Source organism: Mauremys reevesii, linkage group 10, assembly GCF_016161935.1.
Source record: "Mauremys reevesii isolate NIE-2019 linkage group 10, ASM1616193v1, whole genome shotgun sequence".
Taxonomy (NCBI): domain Eukaryota; kingdom Metazoa; phylum Chordata; order Testudines; family Geoemydidae; genus Mauremys; species Mauremys reevesii.
Window position 1 is genome coordinate 48,940,516 of NC_052632.1, and position 16,125 is coordinate 48,956,640.

Here is a 16,125-nt window from a genome sequence, read left to right on the forward strand (position 1 = left end):
CAAGTGTGCACCATCACCCTGTTGTCCGAGCCCCTCAGAAAACAGTGAGGCAGCCGGCTCAAGCCCAGTCCAGGAGGAAAGGAGGCTATGCAGATAGGTGGAGGGAAGCCGTTGGAGGAGCTAGCAACAGGAGGCCAGTCCTCCATTTTGAACCATGGCTGTTCATGGATGCTCAGAAATCAGCTGTAGCCAGCAATGCTTTCTGTCTGCTTGGGCAGGACAGGAGCTCCCCGCTCTCAGGAGAATGCCAGGACAGCAACTATGCCAGGCCCTTGTGTGGGAGTGCAGGGATGGGGGGAGGTACCCACCCGAGGGCCAGGCCCCATCTGGTTCTGAAAAGAGAACTCAACATGTATCCCGGTGGTGCAAGCTGATCCATTTCTCAACCTGCCACTGGACGGCACAGCTGTGGGACAGATGCCATGGCCTGAGAGCCTTGGAACAAGAACAGCAGACTTGGAAACCACATGTTCCCCAGAGGCGGCTGATGCTGAGGCAAAGAGCACTCAGGGGAAATCTCTTGAGTTTGGAGAGGATTAAAGAAACAAACCTCCCTGAATCCCTGTGTGAGAAAGCACTAGGTCCCCTCCCTCGAGGGAGTGGGCTGCTCCTGGCCCGACTGCAGGCAAGCTGATAGGACTCCTGTCAATTTTCTTTGGTTGGGTTCCAAATATAAATAGGATTTAAAACCTCATTTGCACATTTCATTTTTCACTGGAGGAGACCTAGCTGCTTGCGCTCTGCAACCAAGCTGGGTGTGAGGAGACTGGTGTTCAATGCCAGTGCACACTTAAATAAGGGGAGAGTGGGGAGTCTTCTGGGAATGGTAAGGGGAAAATACAATTAGACAGGAACAGCTGCAAGGTGCCCAGATAGTGTTCTTCTTATGTCTTTTGAATCCCGGGATTTAGAGCACTCACCTGCCGGCTCTTCTGTGCTGGTGACCACGGAGGTTGGGTTGATGGCAGGAATCTCTGGAAAAGAAAGGGTGAGATTCTTAAGGAAGGGTGTTTGCTTTCCAACAGCGAGGTTGGTCAAAACCTATACCCCTCCCCTGCTTCTGCTTGTGGAGAGTCTATTGCTAGCAGCAAGAAAGGACAAAGCAGCATCCTCTGCTGGTTTCCTTTGCTTCTGCCACGGGGACATGCCGGGCACTGAGAGGGGGTGCATCATAGTACATCCTCCTTGTTGTCCCTGCCAGTGAGGCTAGAGGGAGCCCTGGGAGTCGTAGGGTTCCCCAGGGGATAAGCCCAGGAAAAACACCCCCCAACGGATTCATATAGAGGATTAACGAGCTTCATTCATAGTGGGCGCTGGTTCTGTTTTTTAGGGTGAATCTAGAATAACTCCACTGAAGTCAATGAGCCAAGAATCTGAGGATTTCAATGGAGTTAACACCAGGAGGGAATTTCGCCCACTATCATTAGGACTGAATCTTGGCACCATTGAAGAAAATGAGAGTTTTATACTGACTTCAGTGCAGCCCTTCTCCAGACTTGTACTGATGCAACCAGGGGCAGAATTTGGCCCGGTATCCAGTGAGACAGAGCAAGCCACTCTTTTGTAATCAGCTGGGCAGTGTGAATGTGTTACCACTGCCTGTATGGGGGTAGAATCGAAACTGGTCAACCAGGGTTCCTGGCCCTGTGCTGGAAGCAGATTCTCCTTTAGCTCACGTGGTTGGAAAGGGGGCATTCTGTGTTTCAGGAGCATGAGGCTCCAAGTTCTGTCTCCACAGTTGCCATGAAGTTCCAAGTATCCAAGCTGTCAGCACAGCCACAACCCTGAAGTCCTATGTGGTACCGGATTTATTATAATAGACGTTCTGAGAACAAGAGCAGGACTCACCCATTTCCCCCCACTCCACATGGTGGTGCAGGGCACTCAGCACTGTGCACCAGCCTGATCCTACAAATACCATTGCCATGGTCACTCGTGTTCAGACAGCACTGTCTAGCTCCAGGTTGACTAGCCTAGACCATGCAGAGCAGTGACATGCTGGGAGCCCTGGCAGGTAAGTGGCAGTTAGGGACAAGGCCAGCGTGTGCTGTGTCATGTTCTCTATTGGCCTGTGCAGCAGCACTGTCTCCCTGCCTCCACCCTGGCACCAGCCAACCTCTGGAAGAGATGTGCTCTGCTCACGTATCAGCTCCTCTTCCTAGCCAATGCTGCTCTCTGGACAAGAGAGCCAGGCCAGGCATCCACTGATCTTGCTGGGACAGCTCTGCTGTTGCTGATGCAAGATAAAGAGGAACTGGAGGCTTTCAGGAGACCTTTAGAGAAACCACCAGAGCTGCCCATCTCAGCCCCAAGAGCCATTGCTGTGCTCCCTGCAGCACTTCAATCAGCAGGTGGAGAGAGATGCCAGCTAGCTGACTCTGTGCACTATGGGGTCCCCACTCTGCCCCGTTGTGCTCCTGAAAGGGAGCGGAACTAGGAGCATCCTATTCCCATCAGCACAATGCAGCTGCCACCTTTAATCTCTTCCCACTGCTGGCAAGGAGCATGGAAAGAATCTTACAGCCTCCCCAAGGCTTCCAGTTCAGCTTCAGTCCAGCACAGCTGTGGGAGCTGGGACACTGGCCTGGCTTCCAGTGCAGAGAGCAGTCACGGGGGAGCTAGATGGAAGAGAAGGAAGTGAGTAGAGAAAACCTTTTGTGCAGAGCTCCCACATAGCTGTGGGGTCATTCAAAAGATGTTCTCCAGCAGTGCAGAGCCCCTGAGGGTACAGATCCACTAGCATGTAGTGCTCCCTGAAGGGCTCCTACCCAACTGCTCCTACCCAACTGCTGCCCCATGCCAGCCCTGCTTAGCTTCTAAGAGCCAATGATCTCACAGTCCCTGGCAGCAGGGAAGCACTTCACAGCCCCAGATAACAAAACAGCTATAAGATGGCAAAGGAGGAACTGGGGCTCTAGAACACATGAACATTGGAACTAGGCATTGTTGACAGCATTACTCACTGATGCAGGGAGCCACAGGTGACCGGCTCTGCTGGTAGCCCTTGGCACAGCGATTGCAGGTGAGCCCTGTCACACCATCTTTGCATGGGCACTGCCCAGTGGTCTGGTTGCAGGTTTTACCAGCTGCACCAACAGGGTGGCAGTCACAAGCTGAGAAAACGAGAGAGAAAGAGAAATGCTGCTAAAAGAAAGGCAATAGATGTATTTCACACACAGTCCTCTGTGCTGAACAGGATAGCTCTGATAACAGCCATTGCACGCAGACCCAAAATGAACAAAATATCATTAAAACACCATAAATCTGGCTGGGGCTATTACTCAGCTCATTTAGACCTTCTTTTCTGTTCATTAACCAAGCCTGATTTTCTATGTATGGGTTTGATGTATTCACTGAAACTTTCAGATAAACAATTTAAAACCGAAGGGCTCCTCACAACTAGCTATTCATAATCTGGTATTTGTGGCATGTAACTGGTCACCTGAATCAAATGGTATTGTTGCTATTCCCTGATTGGACGACTGAAGTTTTTACACAGAAGAATAATGAATGATGACCAGTGATTAATGAAAAATGGCAGTGATTGTCTCTACAGGTGTTTGTATGAAAAACAGCCCCCTCCACACACTTTGGCATGCAGGAGTCCATTTGTGTAAGTGAGGGCATGCGTGTGATGTAAGTACTGCACAGGCTGTTTGCACACACACTAATTTACTGCATAATGAATACAAACAGGGCCGCCAAGAGCGGGTTTGGGCCCCAGTGAAAACACTTTTTCAAGCCCCCCAGCAAGGGTGGACCAGCTAAACAGGGCTGACGAAGCTAGGGAAGCCGGGCTCTTGGCCCCCTTCCGGACCACCAGGCCCCGGTAATTTGTACCGGCTTCCCCCCCACTCCCTCTCCTCGGCCATGAATACAAAGGTAGGACTACAGGGCATTGGCAAAGCTGGGTGGGGCATGGAACTGAAATAGCAGGGGCTGCTGCCAGTCAAGGCTGAAGTGCCTTGACAAAACTAGGTAGGAGCAGTTTGCAGAACACACGCCTGCACTACAGCTAACATCAACTACAGCTAACAGCCTGTCACTTGGATAAACACATTAGCTCCAGTGACAAAATATAAAGGAGACTGAGTTTTGAAACTCCCCAGAGGATTCGCCTGAGAAGAAAGAGCCTTGAGCAATTCAAGTGGCGTCATGGGAATCTCAAGGCAGGATGAAACAGATAAGAGTGGGATGGGCCAGGACTGAAATCTGGAGAATGAATTCTCTTCTCACCCATGGGAGAAGGTTGTCCCCCTCAGTCAGGGATGGGGGTCCACTGGAGAAGCAACCTCCAGGATCAGAGAAGCACAGAGCTGGAACTCCCCTCTCATTCCAAGCACAGGGATCTGGCCAGAGGATGCTCCTACTGTGTGTTTCTTTTCATCAAGGGCTTGGAGCAGGGCATGACCTCTTTTCAGTTAAGTCTCCTCAGGTTCAGTCCCTAGAGCTCAGAGTGTTTGAATCGGCACTCACAGCTGTCTGCCATCATTTGAGCTTCGGACATCAGAACAGCCAATTTCTCCCACCCCCTTCCCTACCTTAGGGCCAACCCAGCTGCAGCTGCTTCAGAGGACCTTGTGGAACCTGGGAGGAATGTCCACAGGCTCTCCAGCCAGCTGGCCCCATCAATTAGCCAATCGAGAGCAGGGGGGGGGAGGGGGGAGGCAGGGTGAAAGAGAGAGTGTTAAGGCTCATTAAAGGTAACTAATTGCAGCCTTGTGAAAGAGGGGAGGGAGTGAAAAAGGAAGAGAAGAGAGAGAGAAATAAAAGGGTTGGGTTCCAGCAGGGGTTTTTTACCTTTGGAAAAAATGTGTAAAAAGCAACCCTGGTTTGTGTCAGAAAAAGGGAAAACCATTTACGATACTCTGCTCATTTTTATTGTTGGCAAGATGAGGAGTGAGCCCAGCATACTAGCAAAGGGGCAGCGAGCTGGAGATCTGCAGGATGCAGTGCCATGGCCAGCACAGAGCTGGGGAGAGGAGAGGCGATGTCTGTGTCATTGCTGGAGATCCATCCATACCAGTTGCTCAGTGTCTTGTAAGCAACCGCAGCTGTGCTGCTACTTGGCTCAATGGTCTGGACTCCTCCTTCCTGCCTTCCAGATACTCCTGGCCTCTATGCTATCTCCCTCTCTCTGTCTACAGACACAAGAGAGGAGGTCTTGGAGCCTTGAGCAGTGGGTCAATCTCACAGGATGAAAGGTACTGCAATGAATGGAATACCTGTGAGGTTGCAACACTTTTGCTGATGCAGCAGGAATTTGCTGAACCAAACCACTGACACCCTCAAGGAGGAAGCTGAGGGACTGGGATGAAAGCTTCAGTCCAGTAATGCTGCTTGTATCATAGCCATGCTTAGTAACAAGACCCATCTTCTCATTCTTCCATAGTGATGGGGTGATTCTCTCTCAGAGGGGATGAGTGCTAGAACCAGGACTGGAATACAGTTTCCACCTTTTTTACACACACACACACACTCTCTCTCTCCCATAGTCCAATCTTCCCTCATCAGAGGACACAGATAAGCTAGAGTCGGGTGGGGCGTGGGTCTCCTGAGTCTCCTGTCTTCATTGGAAGGACTCAGAGTGGGTCTTTCCCTTTCACTCCCTTATCCCAGGAGCTATACACAGGGGATGGAAGTGAAGTTATTCCTTCATGGTTCTTGCTTTCACATCTTCCTCTCTGGCTCTAGAGCCATGGGATGAATCTGAAGTGGGTCTTCTTGGTGCTTCCCAGCACATCTAATCTCCATCTCCATGGGGAGGACCAAAACTGTCTCATTCCCCTGTCCCAGCCCTACAGACACAGGGTTTAGTCATTCTGTAGTGAGTGCTTGATGGGAGAGTCGCAGGAGGGAGAGAAGCTGCTAAACCTGGAGATGACTGTCCCATCAGCCAGCTTAGGAGTCGGGCTGTTTAAGAACTGGGAAAGGTATCTAGGTTTCCATCAGTGTAAAATCAAACGTGACTCCAAAGCCAAACAAAAACAACTCCCCTTGTGCCACCCCAAAAGATGTTATCATTTCCCTAATTTTCACCAGATGGGATCTCGTCGGAGCACAGCATCCCTGCTCACCAGGCCTTCTCATGCTCGGCAAGAAACAAGAGCATGCAGTGCCTAATGTGGAACAGATGCCTTGGTCCTTATCAGATCTTGGCTGGGATTGGAAATGGATGTGTTTCTGGCAAGGGTATTTGGGGGGCTCAGCTGTGATAACAATTGGCAGCAGATGAGGGAGTCCTGGCATGGCATGGGGCCTTCAGAAACACAGGGCCTTTCTTCAGCCCTAGCATGCTTTGGTGCCAGGATTGTGGGGACCTGTAATGCCTCACTTAGCAATCCATGGCTTCACTAGCTCTCCTGGAAACTCAAGGGAGTCAGCAGAGACCCTGAGAAGACCCCTAGGGCCACGTCCTAGGGGGATCCTGTGTGGGCCCCTGGAGCTGATCTGCAACGTGACACTGACCAGGTCCCTGGGCTGGACTATGGGGTAAACCTGAGCCAGTCGCTCCCTGGAGCCAGTCACACACTAGCTCTCACCTCGATCTATGGCTCTGGCTAGCCCCTGCCCATACAGCTTCTTTATCATAAGGCTTCAGTTTGCAGTGAACCCAACCCAGCACCTTCCCCTAAACCTCTCACTGCTTCATCCCGTCTCCCTTTCCATGGCCTGGGCTCTGCTCCAGACTTCCCACGAGGCAGCCACAGCAGCGACACACACGCTCTCGAGGGCAGAACTCCAGGAACTCCCACTGAGACTCAGCCACCCTCCACACCAACAGAGCATCAGAAAATGCCCCTCCACGTGGGCAGAGGGGTCTTATGCAGCAAGATTGAGATGCAGGGATGTTAACATCTCATAGACGTGATGCAGGTGGTTAGTTATCAGCTATCTCTCAATCTAGGGGCTTGAGTGATGCCAACAACTACAGAGAGCAACAAACTGTATAACTCATCATGCCAACCCCATGGCTATTGACTCTTAATACCAATACTACTTTGCCTTTCTCTGGACTAGAGCAATGGGCACTTTCATCTCCTCTCTCGACAGATGCCTGGAATGGCTCAGGTGTTTTAGACAACTTTGATGATACCTCTGGCATCTCTGCCTGTTGGTACAATACATGACTGTGACTATGCTGCAGGGGTATCATAGAAGATTAGGGTTGGAAGAGACCTCAAGGTCATCTAGTCCAACCCCCTGCTCAAAGCAGGACCAAACCCAACTAAATCATCCCAGCCAGGGCTTTGTCAAGCCTGACCTTAGAAACCTCTAAGGAAGGAGATTCCACCACCTCCCTAGGTAACCCATTCCAGTGCTTAACCACCCTCCTAGTGAAATAGTGTTTCCTAATATCCAATCTAGACCTCCCCCACTGCAACTTGAGACCATTGTTCCTTGTTCTGTCATCTGCCACCACTGAGAACAGCCTAGATCCATCCTCTTTGGAATCCCCCTTCAGGTAGTTGAAGGCTGCTATCAAATCCCCCCTCACGCTTCTCTTCTCCAGACTAAATAAGCCCAGTTCTCTCAGCCTCTCCTCGAAGTCATGTGCCCCAGCCCCCTAATCATTTTCATTGCCCTCCGTTGGACTCTCTCCAATTTGTCCACATCCTTTCTGTAGTGGGGGGGCCAAAACTGGACGCAGTACTCCAGATGTGCCCTCACCAGTGCTGAACAGAGGGGAATAATCACTTCCCTCGATCTGCTGGCAATGCTCCTACTAATGCAGCCCAACATGCCGTGGGCCTTCTTGGCAACGAGGACACATTGCTGACTCATATCCAGCTTCTCGTCCACTGTAATCCCCAGGTCCTTTTCTGCAGAACTGCTGCTTAGCCAGTGAGTCCCCAGCCTGTAGCAGTGCATGGGATTCTTCTATCCTAAGTGCAGGACTTTGCACTTGTCCTTGTTGAACCTCATCAGATTTCTTTTGGCCCAATCCTCCAATTTTTCTAGGTCACTCTGAAACGTATCCCTACACTCCAGCATATCTACCTCTCCCCGCAGCTTAGCGTCATCCACGAATTTGCTGAGGGTGCAATTCATCCCATCATCCAGATCATTAATGAAGATGTTGAACAAAACCGGCCCCATGACCAACCCCTGGGGCACTCCACTTGATACCAGCTGTCAACTAGACATCGAGCTGTTGATCACTACCCGTTGAGCCTGATGATCTAGCCAGCTTTCTATCTACCTTATCCAATCCATAGTTCTTTAACTTGCTGGCAAGTATTGAGTGTTGCTGGGGCACTGGCTGCTCAGCCGTCAGTCTAGAAAGCAGTTCTCCATGTTTGTTTCTTTGTCTTTCTTCAAGTTGTGTTTGTATGTCTGGTAACTGCTTAGGTTTATGTAACTGAGGTTTTGTTGGAAGTGATGTCCTTAATCACCTGTTCATTGGCATCCATGCTGGAGAAACCAGTCCTTCTATGTGGTCTTGCTACATCCCCTAGGACTACCTCTTTTTCAATCTGGGTGTAGTTTCTTCATGCCTTGTACCACACTTCCCACCAATCCTGGTTGTAGAACTGGCCCATCCAGTACCAAGAAGGGGGATCTTTGAGCGGCACAGAGCTAGTGTCATGGCTCCTATGGCATCTCTTCTCTTTCCTGCTGCAGCTGGCACAAGAGAATGTGGCCAGCGGAAAGGGGGACTCGCCAGGATGCATCTGAGCCAGTCTCTAGCCTCACTTTCTGCCCTTTGGTACTGTAAGCATCTGGCATACATTGGAGCAGCTCTCAGTGTGGGGAACCTGCCCTAAACATGGTGGTGCCATGACCAAAGGGAGAGCAGAGAGGTGCATCATGGTACCTGAGCTGTGCTGCCTGCAGTTTGGCTGGATGTCAGGATCTGGCCCAGAACACTGTATGAAGTCACTCACTTCCATCTAGCTTCACTTGCCAAGAAACATATCTTTGCACCTAAGGCTGAGCATTTTTTGTATCTGAGAACTTAGTTGCTACTCCTCAACAGTTTTCACTGGAGAACACTCACCTTTTATGGCTTTATTTAAATTACAGGGATTAATGAATAGCCACAGTTTGTTTGGCTTTTCACCTACAATCACTGACTTAACCCTGTAATTGTTCTGTGTTTTCCAGGCTCTTTTATATTACCAAATTCAGTTTTTACATTGTCTATTGGTGGATGGATTACTAGAGTTACTAGTTTATCTGTCTTAATTCTCCTTCCGAACATCCTAGACACTGTAATACACTTGGGAATTCTGCTAAGGTCCTGTCTGTGCTCTGTGTATGTGGTACTTAAAGATCTTCAAAGTTTGGCAGGCGTTAAGTCCTAACACAGGTAGTGCAGCCCCATTTCATATTTGGACAGTTATTAATAGTAATGGTTTTTAAAACCAATTTTGATAGCTACTTGCCTTTACACTGGAATATCCTGTCCTGAATAAGAAACAAACTTTGCTTCAGATATCTGTACTGTTTCCTTAGTGAGCTTGGTCTATATTTTCCCTGGAATAACACTAGTTGTGCTCCAGTATCCCAACTGAAAAGCTACAATTCTGCCATTGCCATTTGACTGCATTTGCCAGTCTGAAGCAGTTTGCTCTGCAGATGTTGTACCTACAAGGAGATTGCCTTGCTTTTCTGCAAGCGTTTGAGCACTCTGGGCTTTAGCTATTTGACAAGCCTTTGAAAAATCATCTTTCCTGTGGCTTTTATGGACAATTTCTTGGATCATGTTCTCATCCACAGCTAGCATAGTTAGCTTTGCCTGCTAGAATAGCTCGTAGTCCTATTTTGATTATTATTTTGGGCTTTCTTTATTGCTAGTTGTTGAAATGCTGCCATATAGACTCCTCTCGCAGTGCATCAAGTTGATTCATTTCACTCATACCTAAAGCTTGGCTCGCAAATGGAAATGGCAACGAATCAGGAATTCTAGCCCCATGGTCACTCCTGCCTCCTGACACCTGGAAGCCTTCCCCTGGCCATGCACAGGGTGTAATTTATAAACAGCCTTGCTAGTGCACTAAGCAACATGCAGCCGGTAGGATCTGGGGTACTCCTGCTCTCGTGTCCATTTCAGCACAAGGCTGAGCTGGAGTGGCTCATTAACTGTGCTGCTCTCTATGAAAATTAGCAGGCAGCTGGTGTGGCACAGATGTTACAGTTCTCATATGGTGGAAATGTTGCTCCATATTATATGTATTAAGATCATACCTCCAGGGCCCTTTCACTGTGCTGAGCACTATATAACCACATAGATAATCCTGGTTACAAAGAATTTACCATTCAAATTGACAAGATAGAGCACAGTGGGAGAAAGGAAATAGGATAATCCCTATTTTATAGATGCAGAATGATGAAGTGACTTACCCATGGTGTCTGTAGTAGAGCCAGGAACAGGACCAAGCTCACTGGGTCACAGCAGAGCGCCTTTACCACAGGACCAGCCTCCCGCTTAACACAGACAATGCAGCAGAGGATGACCCAGTGCAAGTGTTCCCCTGACTTTGTCTAACATGTGACATTCCAGGGGCGTTTGCAAATTCTGCTAGCTCTCCAGGAAACGTAGCTGGCAAAACACCTGCCTTTTGCATGCAGCACATACCGTGAGTGCTCATAGGTGACGAGTTATATGGGCTCATGCTGCCTGGGCTCCAGCAATATTCAGGGCTCAGGAGCCCAGCTCCACCAATGTTCGGGGCCAGGTCTCTCCCCTGGCCCCACCTGCTGCCCCCATGCACCTCACCCGAGTGTCCCCCGGAATCCACTTGCTGCCCCTGCTCACCTTCCTGGTTCCCTGGAGCAGAGAGTTCCTGTCTCTCCCCTGCAGCTCCATGCTGCCTCCCTGCATCAACTGCTGCCGCAGGGTCCTAGTGCCCCCTCATCGCTACTGCCACTGCAGGCTGACCCTGAGCCTGCCCTTCCCCCTCAGACCCTTTCATTTTCCAGTGGGATCCTCCACCAGCACAGCACCCACCCCAAGTCTGCAGTCACTGCTCCTGCCCCATGTTGGGCAAGGGGCAGCCCCACCCCTCACCCCCAGTGAGGCTACAGTGAGGGGCAGCAGCAGGGAAGGAGGTGCACATAGAATCATAGAATCTCAGTGTTGGAACGGACCTCAGGAGGTCATCTAGTCCAACCCCCTGCTCAAAGCAGGACCAAACCCAACTAAATCATCCCAGCCAGGGCTTTGTCAAGCCTGACCTTAAAAACCTCTAAGGAAGGAGATTCCACCACCTCCCTAGGTAACCCATTCCAGTTCTTCACCACCCTACTAGTGAAAAAGTTTTTCCTAATGTCCAACCTAAACCTCCCCCACTGCAACTTGAGACCATTACTCCTTGTTCTGTCATCTTCTACCACTGAGAACAGTCTAGATCCATCCTCTTTGGAACCCCCTTTCAGGTAGTTGAAAGCAGCTATCAAATCCCCCCTCATTCTTCTCTTCTGCAGGCTAAACAATCCCAGTTCCCTCAGCCTCTCCTCATAAGTCATGTGCTCCAGTCCCCTAATCATTTTTGTTGCCCTCCGCTGGACTCTCTCCAATTTATCCACATCCTTCTTGTAGTATGGGGCCCAAAACTGGACACAGTACTCCAAATGAGGCCTCACCAGTGCTGAATAGAGGGGAATGATCACATCCCTCGATCTGCTGGAAATGCCCCTACTTATACAACCCAAAATGCCATTAGCCTTCTTGGCAACAAGGGCACACTGTTGACTCATATTCAGCTTTTCGTACACCATAACCCCTAGGTCCTTTTCTGCAGAACTGCTGCCCAGCCATTCGGTCCCTAGTCTGTAGCAGTGCATGGGATTCTTCTGTCTCTGCACTTGTCCTTGTTGAACCTCATCATATTTCTTTTGGCCCAATCCTCTAATTTGTCTAGGTCACTCTGTATCCTATCCCTACCCTCCAGCGTATCAACCACTCCTCCCAGTTTAGTGTCATCTGAAAACTTGCTAAGGGTGCAGTCCACACCATCCTCCAGATCGTTAATGAAGATATTGAACAAAACCAGCCCCAGCACCGACCCTTGGGGAACTCCACTTGATACCGGCTGCCAACTAGACATGGAACCATTGATCACTACCCGTTGAGCCCGACGATCTAGCCGGCTTTCTATCCATCTTATACTCCAATCGTCCAGCCCATACTTCTTTAACTTGCTGGCAAGAATACTGTGGGAGACCGTATCAAAAGCTTTGCTAAAGTCAAGGAATAACACATCCACACAGTGTGCAGAGTCATTGAGCAGAGCTCTCCTAGTGAATTGCATGCTGGAGCTCTTCCACCTCAATCCACTTCCTCTTCCTAGAACAATGTAGCTCCAAAAATACAGACGCCCGGAAGAGGGCCAGGGGAGGAAATGCTCAGAGTCCCTCCCACAACTCAGTGTGTGGAAATAAATTGCCTGATCCTTTGAATACTCATACTCACACATACACACACCGTCTAGTGTCTTCCTGTCTGTCTGACGGGCTCCCACAGCAGCTTGTTTGTGTGCGCACATGTGTGGTGCATAGGATAAATAGGACATCTGCAAGGAAGGCACCTAAAAATCCCCAGCAAAGAACATAGGCAGGGTAACAACAGTTTCTGCTTCCACAGTGCTGGGTTATGATGATGCAAAGCCACCTCTAGCAGGGCTGGGCAAACTGGTTCAGAGAAGATCAGAGCTCCCCAAACTCTCTGTGCAAGACTCAGACGGAACCGTGGAGATTGGAAATAGTTGGCTAACTCGCTTCCACCTTTTCCAATTTAGTGTTCCGTCTGCTCTTGCTGGTTTGGGCTGGGATCAGCCACAGAAGTGACAAAGGCCTTTTGGAGGACCTCAGTGGCTCAGCTGGAGCTGGAACAAAACTCAGAAGACTTCCAGCCTAGCTTGTAGCAAAAAAGTTGGGAGACACCTCTGACCCATAAGAAAAGAAGAGCTATTTATAAAAGACGTCCTGTAATTCATAGAATCATAGAATCTCAGGGTTAGAAGGGACCTCAGGAGGTCATCTAGTCCAACCCCCTGCTCAAAGCAGGACCAATCCCCAACTAAATCATCCCAGCCAGGGCTTTGTCAAGCCGGGCCTTAAAAACCTCTAAGGAAGGAGATTCCAACACCTCCCTAGGTAACCCATTCCAGTTCTTCACCACCCTACTAATTAAGGCAAGAGAAGGCCTGATTCTTCTCCTAGTGGATTCATAACAGTGCAAATCTGGAGTAAGAGAGATCAGAATCTGGCCCAGTATCTGTGGTGCTGAGCTAACACTGCCCAAGTCTGCAGTGTCGGCAGTGGACAGCATCCAGGACAGCACTGGGGCAGGGAGTTCTACAAAGGGAGCACCAAGTGGCTGATACAATGGTTCCTCCATGCCTGGGGAGCTGCTGTATTGGCAAGAGAAGCCTGAGGAAGCCAGGCAAAGAGAGAGCTTGAAGTCACATTCTGGAGGGCTTGGCAGGCTAAGGGCATCGCTTTCTAGCCTCTGCAGAACTGAACGGCCAACCAGCAAACGTGGGCCACCATGGAAGTCAGACACAGCGGTGGCTGGAGCTAGTCAGAAGCATAGCAGCAGTGGCCTGGGTAGTGACTGAGCAGGTCAAGGGCAGGTGTGCAAAGAGATGAAACAAAGGCAGGAATAAAGCACTGCCTCAGCAAACTGCCACCACCAAAACTTTCACAGGGCGGGAGTGAGAGAGAGAGAGGAGTGGGAGAGAATAGTGGCAGAGGGAGCTGGGGAGATTGTGTTGCAGCAACGGTTCCTACAGATCCCCTCCCTACCCCCCAGAGGAAATGACTCAGGGCTTTTTCGAGAAACCACAGGCTGACAAGTCTGCTGCCTGCCCTTCTGCATTTGTGCTGGGTTGCAATATTTAGGGAATACTTTGCACTCAGAGCTGTTTCCTGGGAAACCATATGGCCTGACCAATAGGGCAGCAAGCCCAGAGGCAGGATGAGCAGTGTCTAGAGATGACAGGAACACTCTCACAGAGACAATGCAACCTGGGTTTAGATCCCAAAACTGGAGACACTGGAATGAAAATCTATGAGGAAGAGACACTGGGTCCCTTTCATACCAGCTCTCCTGCAGCAAGATCCAGACACAGGCGTCACCACTCACAGTACCAGCCTTTGAATCCTGCACCAGTGCCCTGGCGTGTATATCCTATGCACACACCCACCACAGGCGGGAGACCTCTGGCAGCAGGGCCCTGGCGAGTGACACTGGCTGTATGTAGAGGTTGGAAATGTGCACCTTCCAGATAGTCCATGTTGCCCTCCTCCCATACTCCTCCTCCTCTTTCTTTTCTGCTGATAACATTTTCCTCCTTTGCATCCCTCACTGCTCCATCCCAAGTCTCTCCGTCAGATGCAACTGCCGTTAGCATGTTCCAAGCCAAGACTGACCCTTGCCCCACCCATATGAAGAGGGGTTGGCAGAAGGGGGGCAGCAGGGAGCCAAGGCCCCTAAAGCAGAGATCTAACCACCCCCTCTTCCATAAGCCCCTCAGATGGAGGAGGGAAATGGAGAATGGCTCAACAGAGGGGATATATCCCATCCCCCACAAAGCAGACATAGGGGTTCCCCTCTTATGAAAGGTGTCACCCAAGTGGGTCCTGAGACCCACCCCAAAGAGTGACAAGTCTCCTGCACCTTCAGCCCCATGTTTGGATTCAGAGCTATAGCCTGATTCTGCAGCCAGCTTGGGCAACACCACATCTCTTGGGATAGCAGGGCACTGATGGCCCAGGAGCATCAGACCAGGGTTAGCTACTAAGCTGTTCTGCAGAGCTCTCGCAGTCCCTTGCAGTACTCCCAGAGGAAGAAAATTGCTCCTTGGCAGCATCATGGAGTGGGGGTGCACCACAAGCCACTGGGGCACTGCTCCTGCTCTGATGAGCCACGTTCCCTCCCATCGCTGCAGCAGGACACTCAGCTTCCTTCTGGCACAAGGTGCTCAACATAAACCATACCCTACTTGGCTCCCACATAGAGCTGGGGGGGAAAGGGAGCATTTCCAAGCCAAATCACCAAAAGGCCAATAGTATCTGGAGCAAGCGTGAAATCCCCCAGCCACAGGAGAGCTGATTGCTGAGGTGAGGCACACATGCACGGGGGGCCTGCCAACTCAGCTGCTCCACTTATTAAAAACGATTCATTCTCAGTTCCTAATGCCCTGGCTGCAAACAGGTCTCGGCTCTCTGTGCCAGTGCCAGACTCAGTGGTGCTTTCTGCCACTGCTGCTTTTCACTTTATGAGGTGCTTGTTAAAATGGGGACTTTTCTCTCCATGTTGCATCTGCATTCACACCACTTCCCGAGGGCAGGGTGGGATTTTTGTACGTCATGCTCTAGGGATGATGAAGAGGCTACCAATTTGCCCAGCGCAAAGCGACATGCTCAGCTACCTACCTTCAAATTGTTCTAATCTGCCAAAAAACAGGGGCCAAACATCTATGTTCTAAACCTATTACCGGTATATTGCTGCAAAACTGCCCCCTCTTCCCAAAATCTTTAGCAGTCACCGTTTATATGTAGGTCCTACATAAAAGCAACATTTTGTGGTCTGGCACTCCTTTGACTCTGCAACACCCATAAGAAAAATGTTCCACTGCATCCCCTCTCCAAGCCTGCCTGGCCCATCAGCATGTTCCCACCATGAGACTGGGTCAGGAGTGAAGTCCTTCCCAATATGGATGATCACCTTCCATGATCTGGCACAGGCATCAAGGTTGGAGAAGAAGAGAAGATCCCAACCTCCCAGGCTGGAGTCCTTTGAGGTGGTGAACTGGCTTCCCCCAGCTACCTCTCTTCAGCCTGGGAACTACTAGTTTGTGTAGGGTGAACCTCAGAGCATTGGAGCCATGCTGGCTTGGATGTCTATCCAAAGCTTTTCTAAATATGCTGCATCTCTCACATATGGGAAACAAGACTTGAGATACTGAGTGACCAGCCTGGTTTGTGGCTCTGTATCTGGGCATGTCTGCTTCCAGAACCCATAAGGAGGGTGGCAGAGGACTAATATGAACCATAATGAGGGGCCTGTTTTCTCAGACCTCAAAAAGGATCTGTTCTTGTTGGGGGAAGGAGGAGGTTGGTTCTAGATTGGTGCACAAACTTCTTGGGGGCTGGGATGGAGAGACTTATTTTACC

General features: G+C 50.2%; 1 protein-coding gene across 1 annotated transcript in view; it reads right to left on the reverse strand.

Annotated features, from left to right (window-relative positions):
- NTN3 (netrin 3) overlaps window positions 1-16,125 on the reverse strand; it is a 99,891-nt gene that overhangs the window by 39,612 nt on the left and 44,154 nt on the right. Inside the window, exons 4-5 of the mRNA XM_039493280.1 lie at window positions 2,964-3,113; window positions 921-974 (exon numbers count right to left, since the gene is read on the reverse strand). Coding sequence (XP_039349214.1) covers window positions 921-974; window positions 2,964-3,113 — 204 coding nt within the window. The remainder of the gene's footprint in view (window positions 1-920; window positions 975-2,963; window positions 3,114-16,125) is intronic.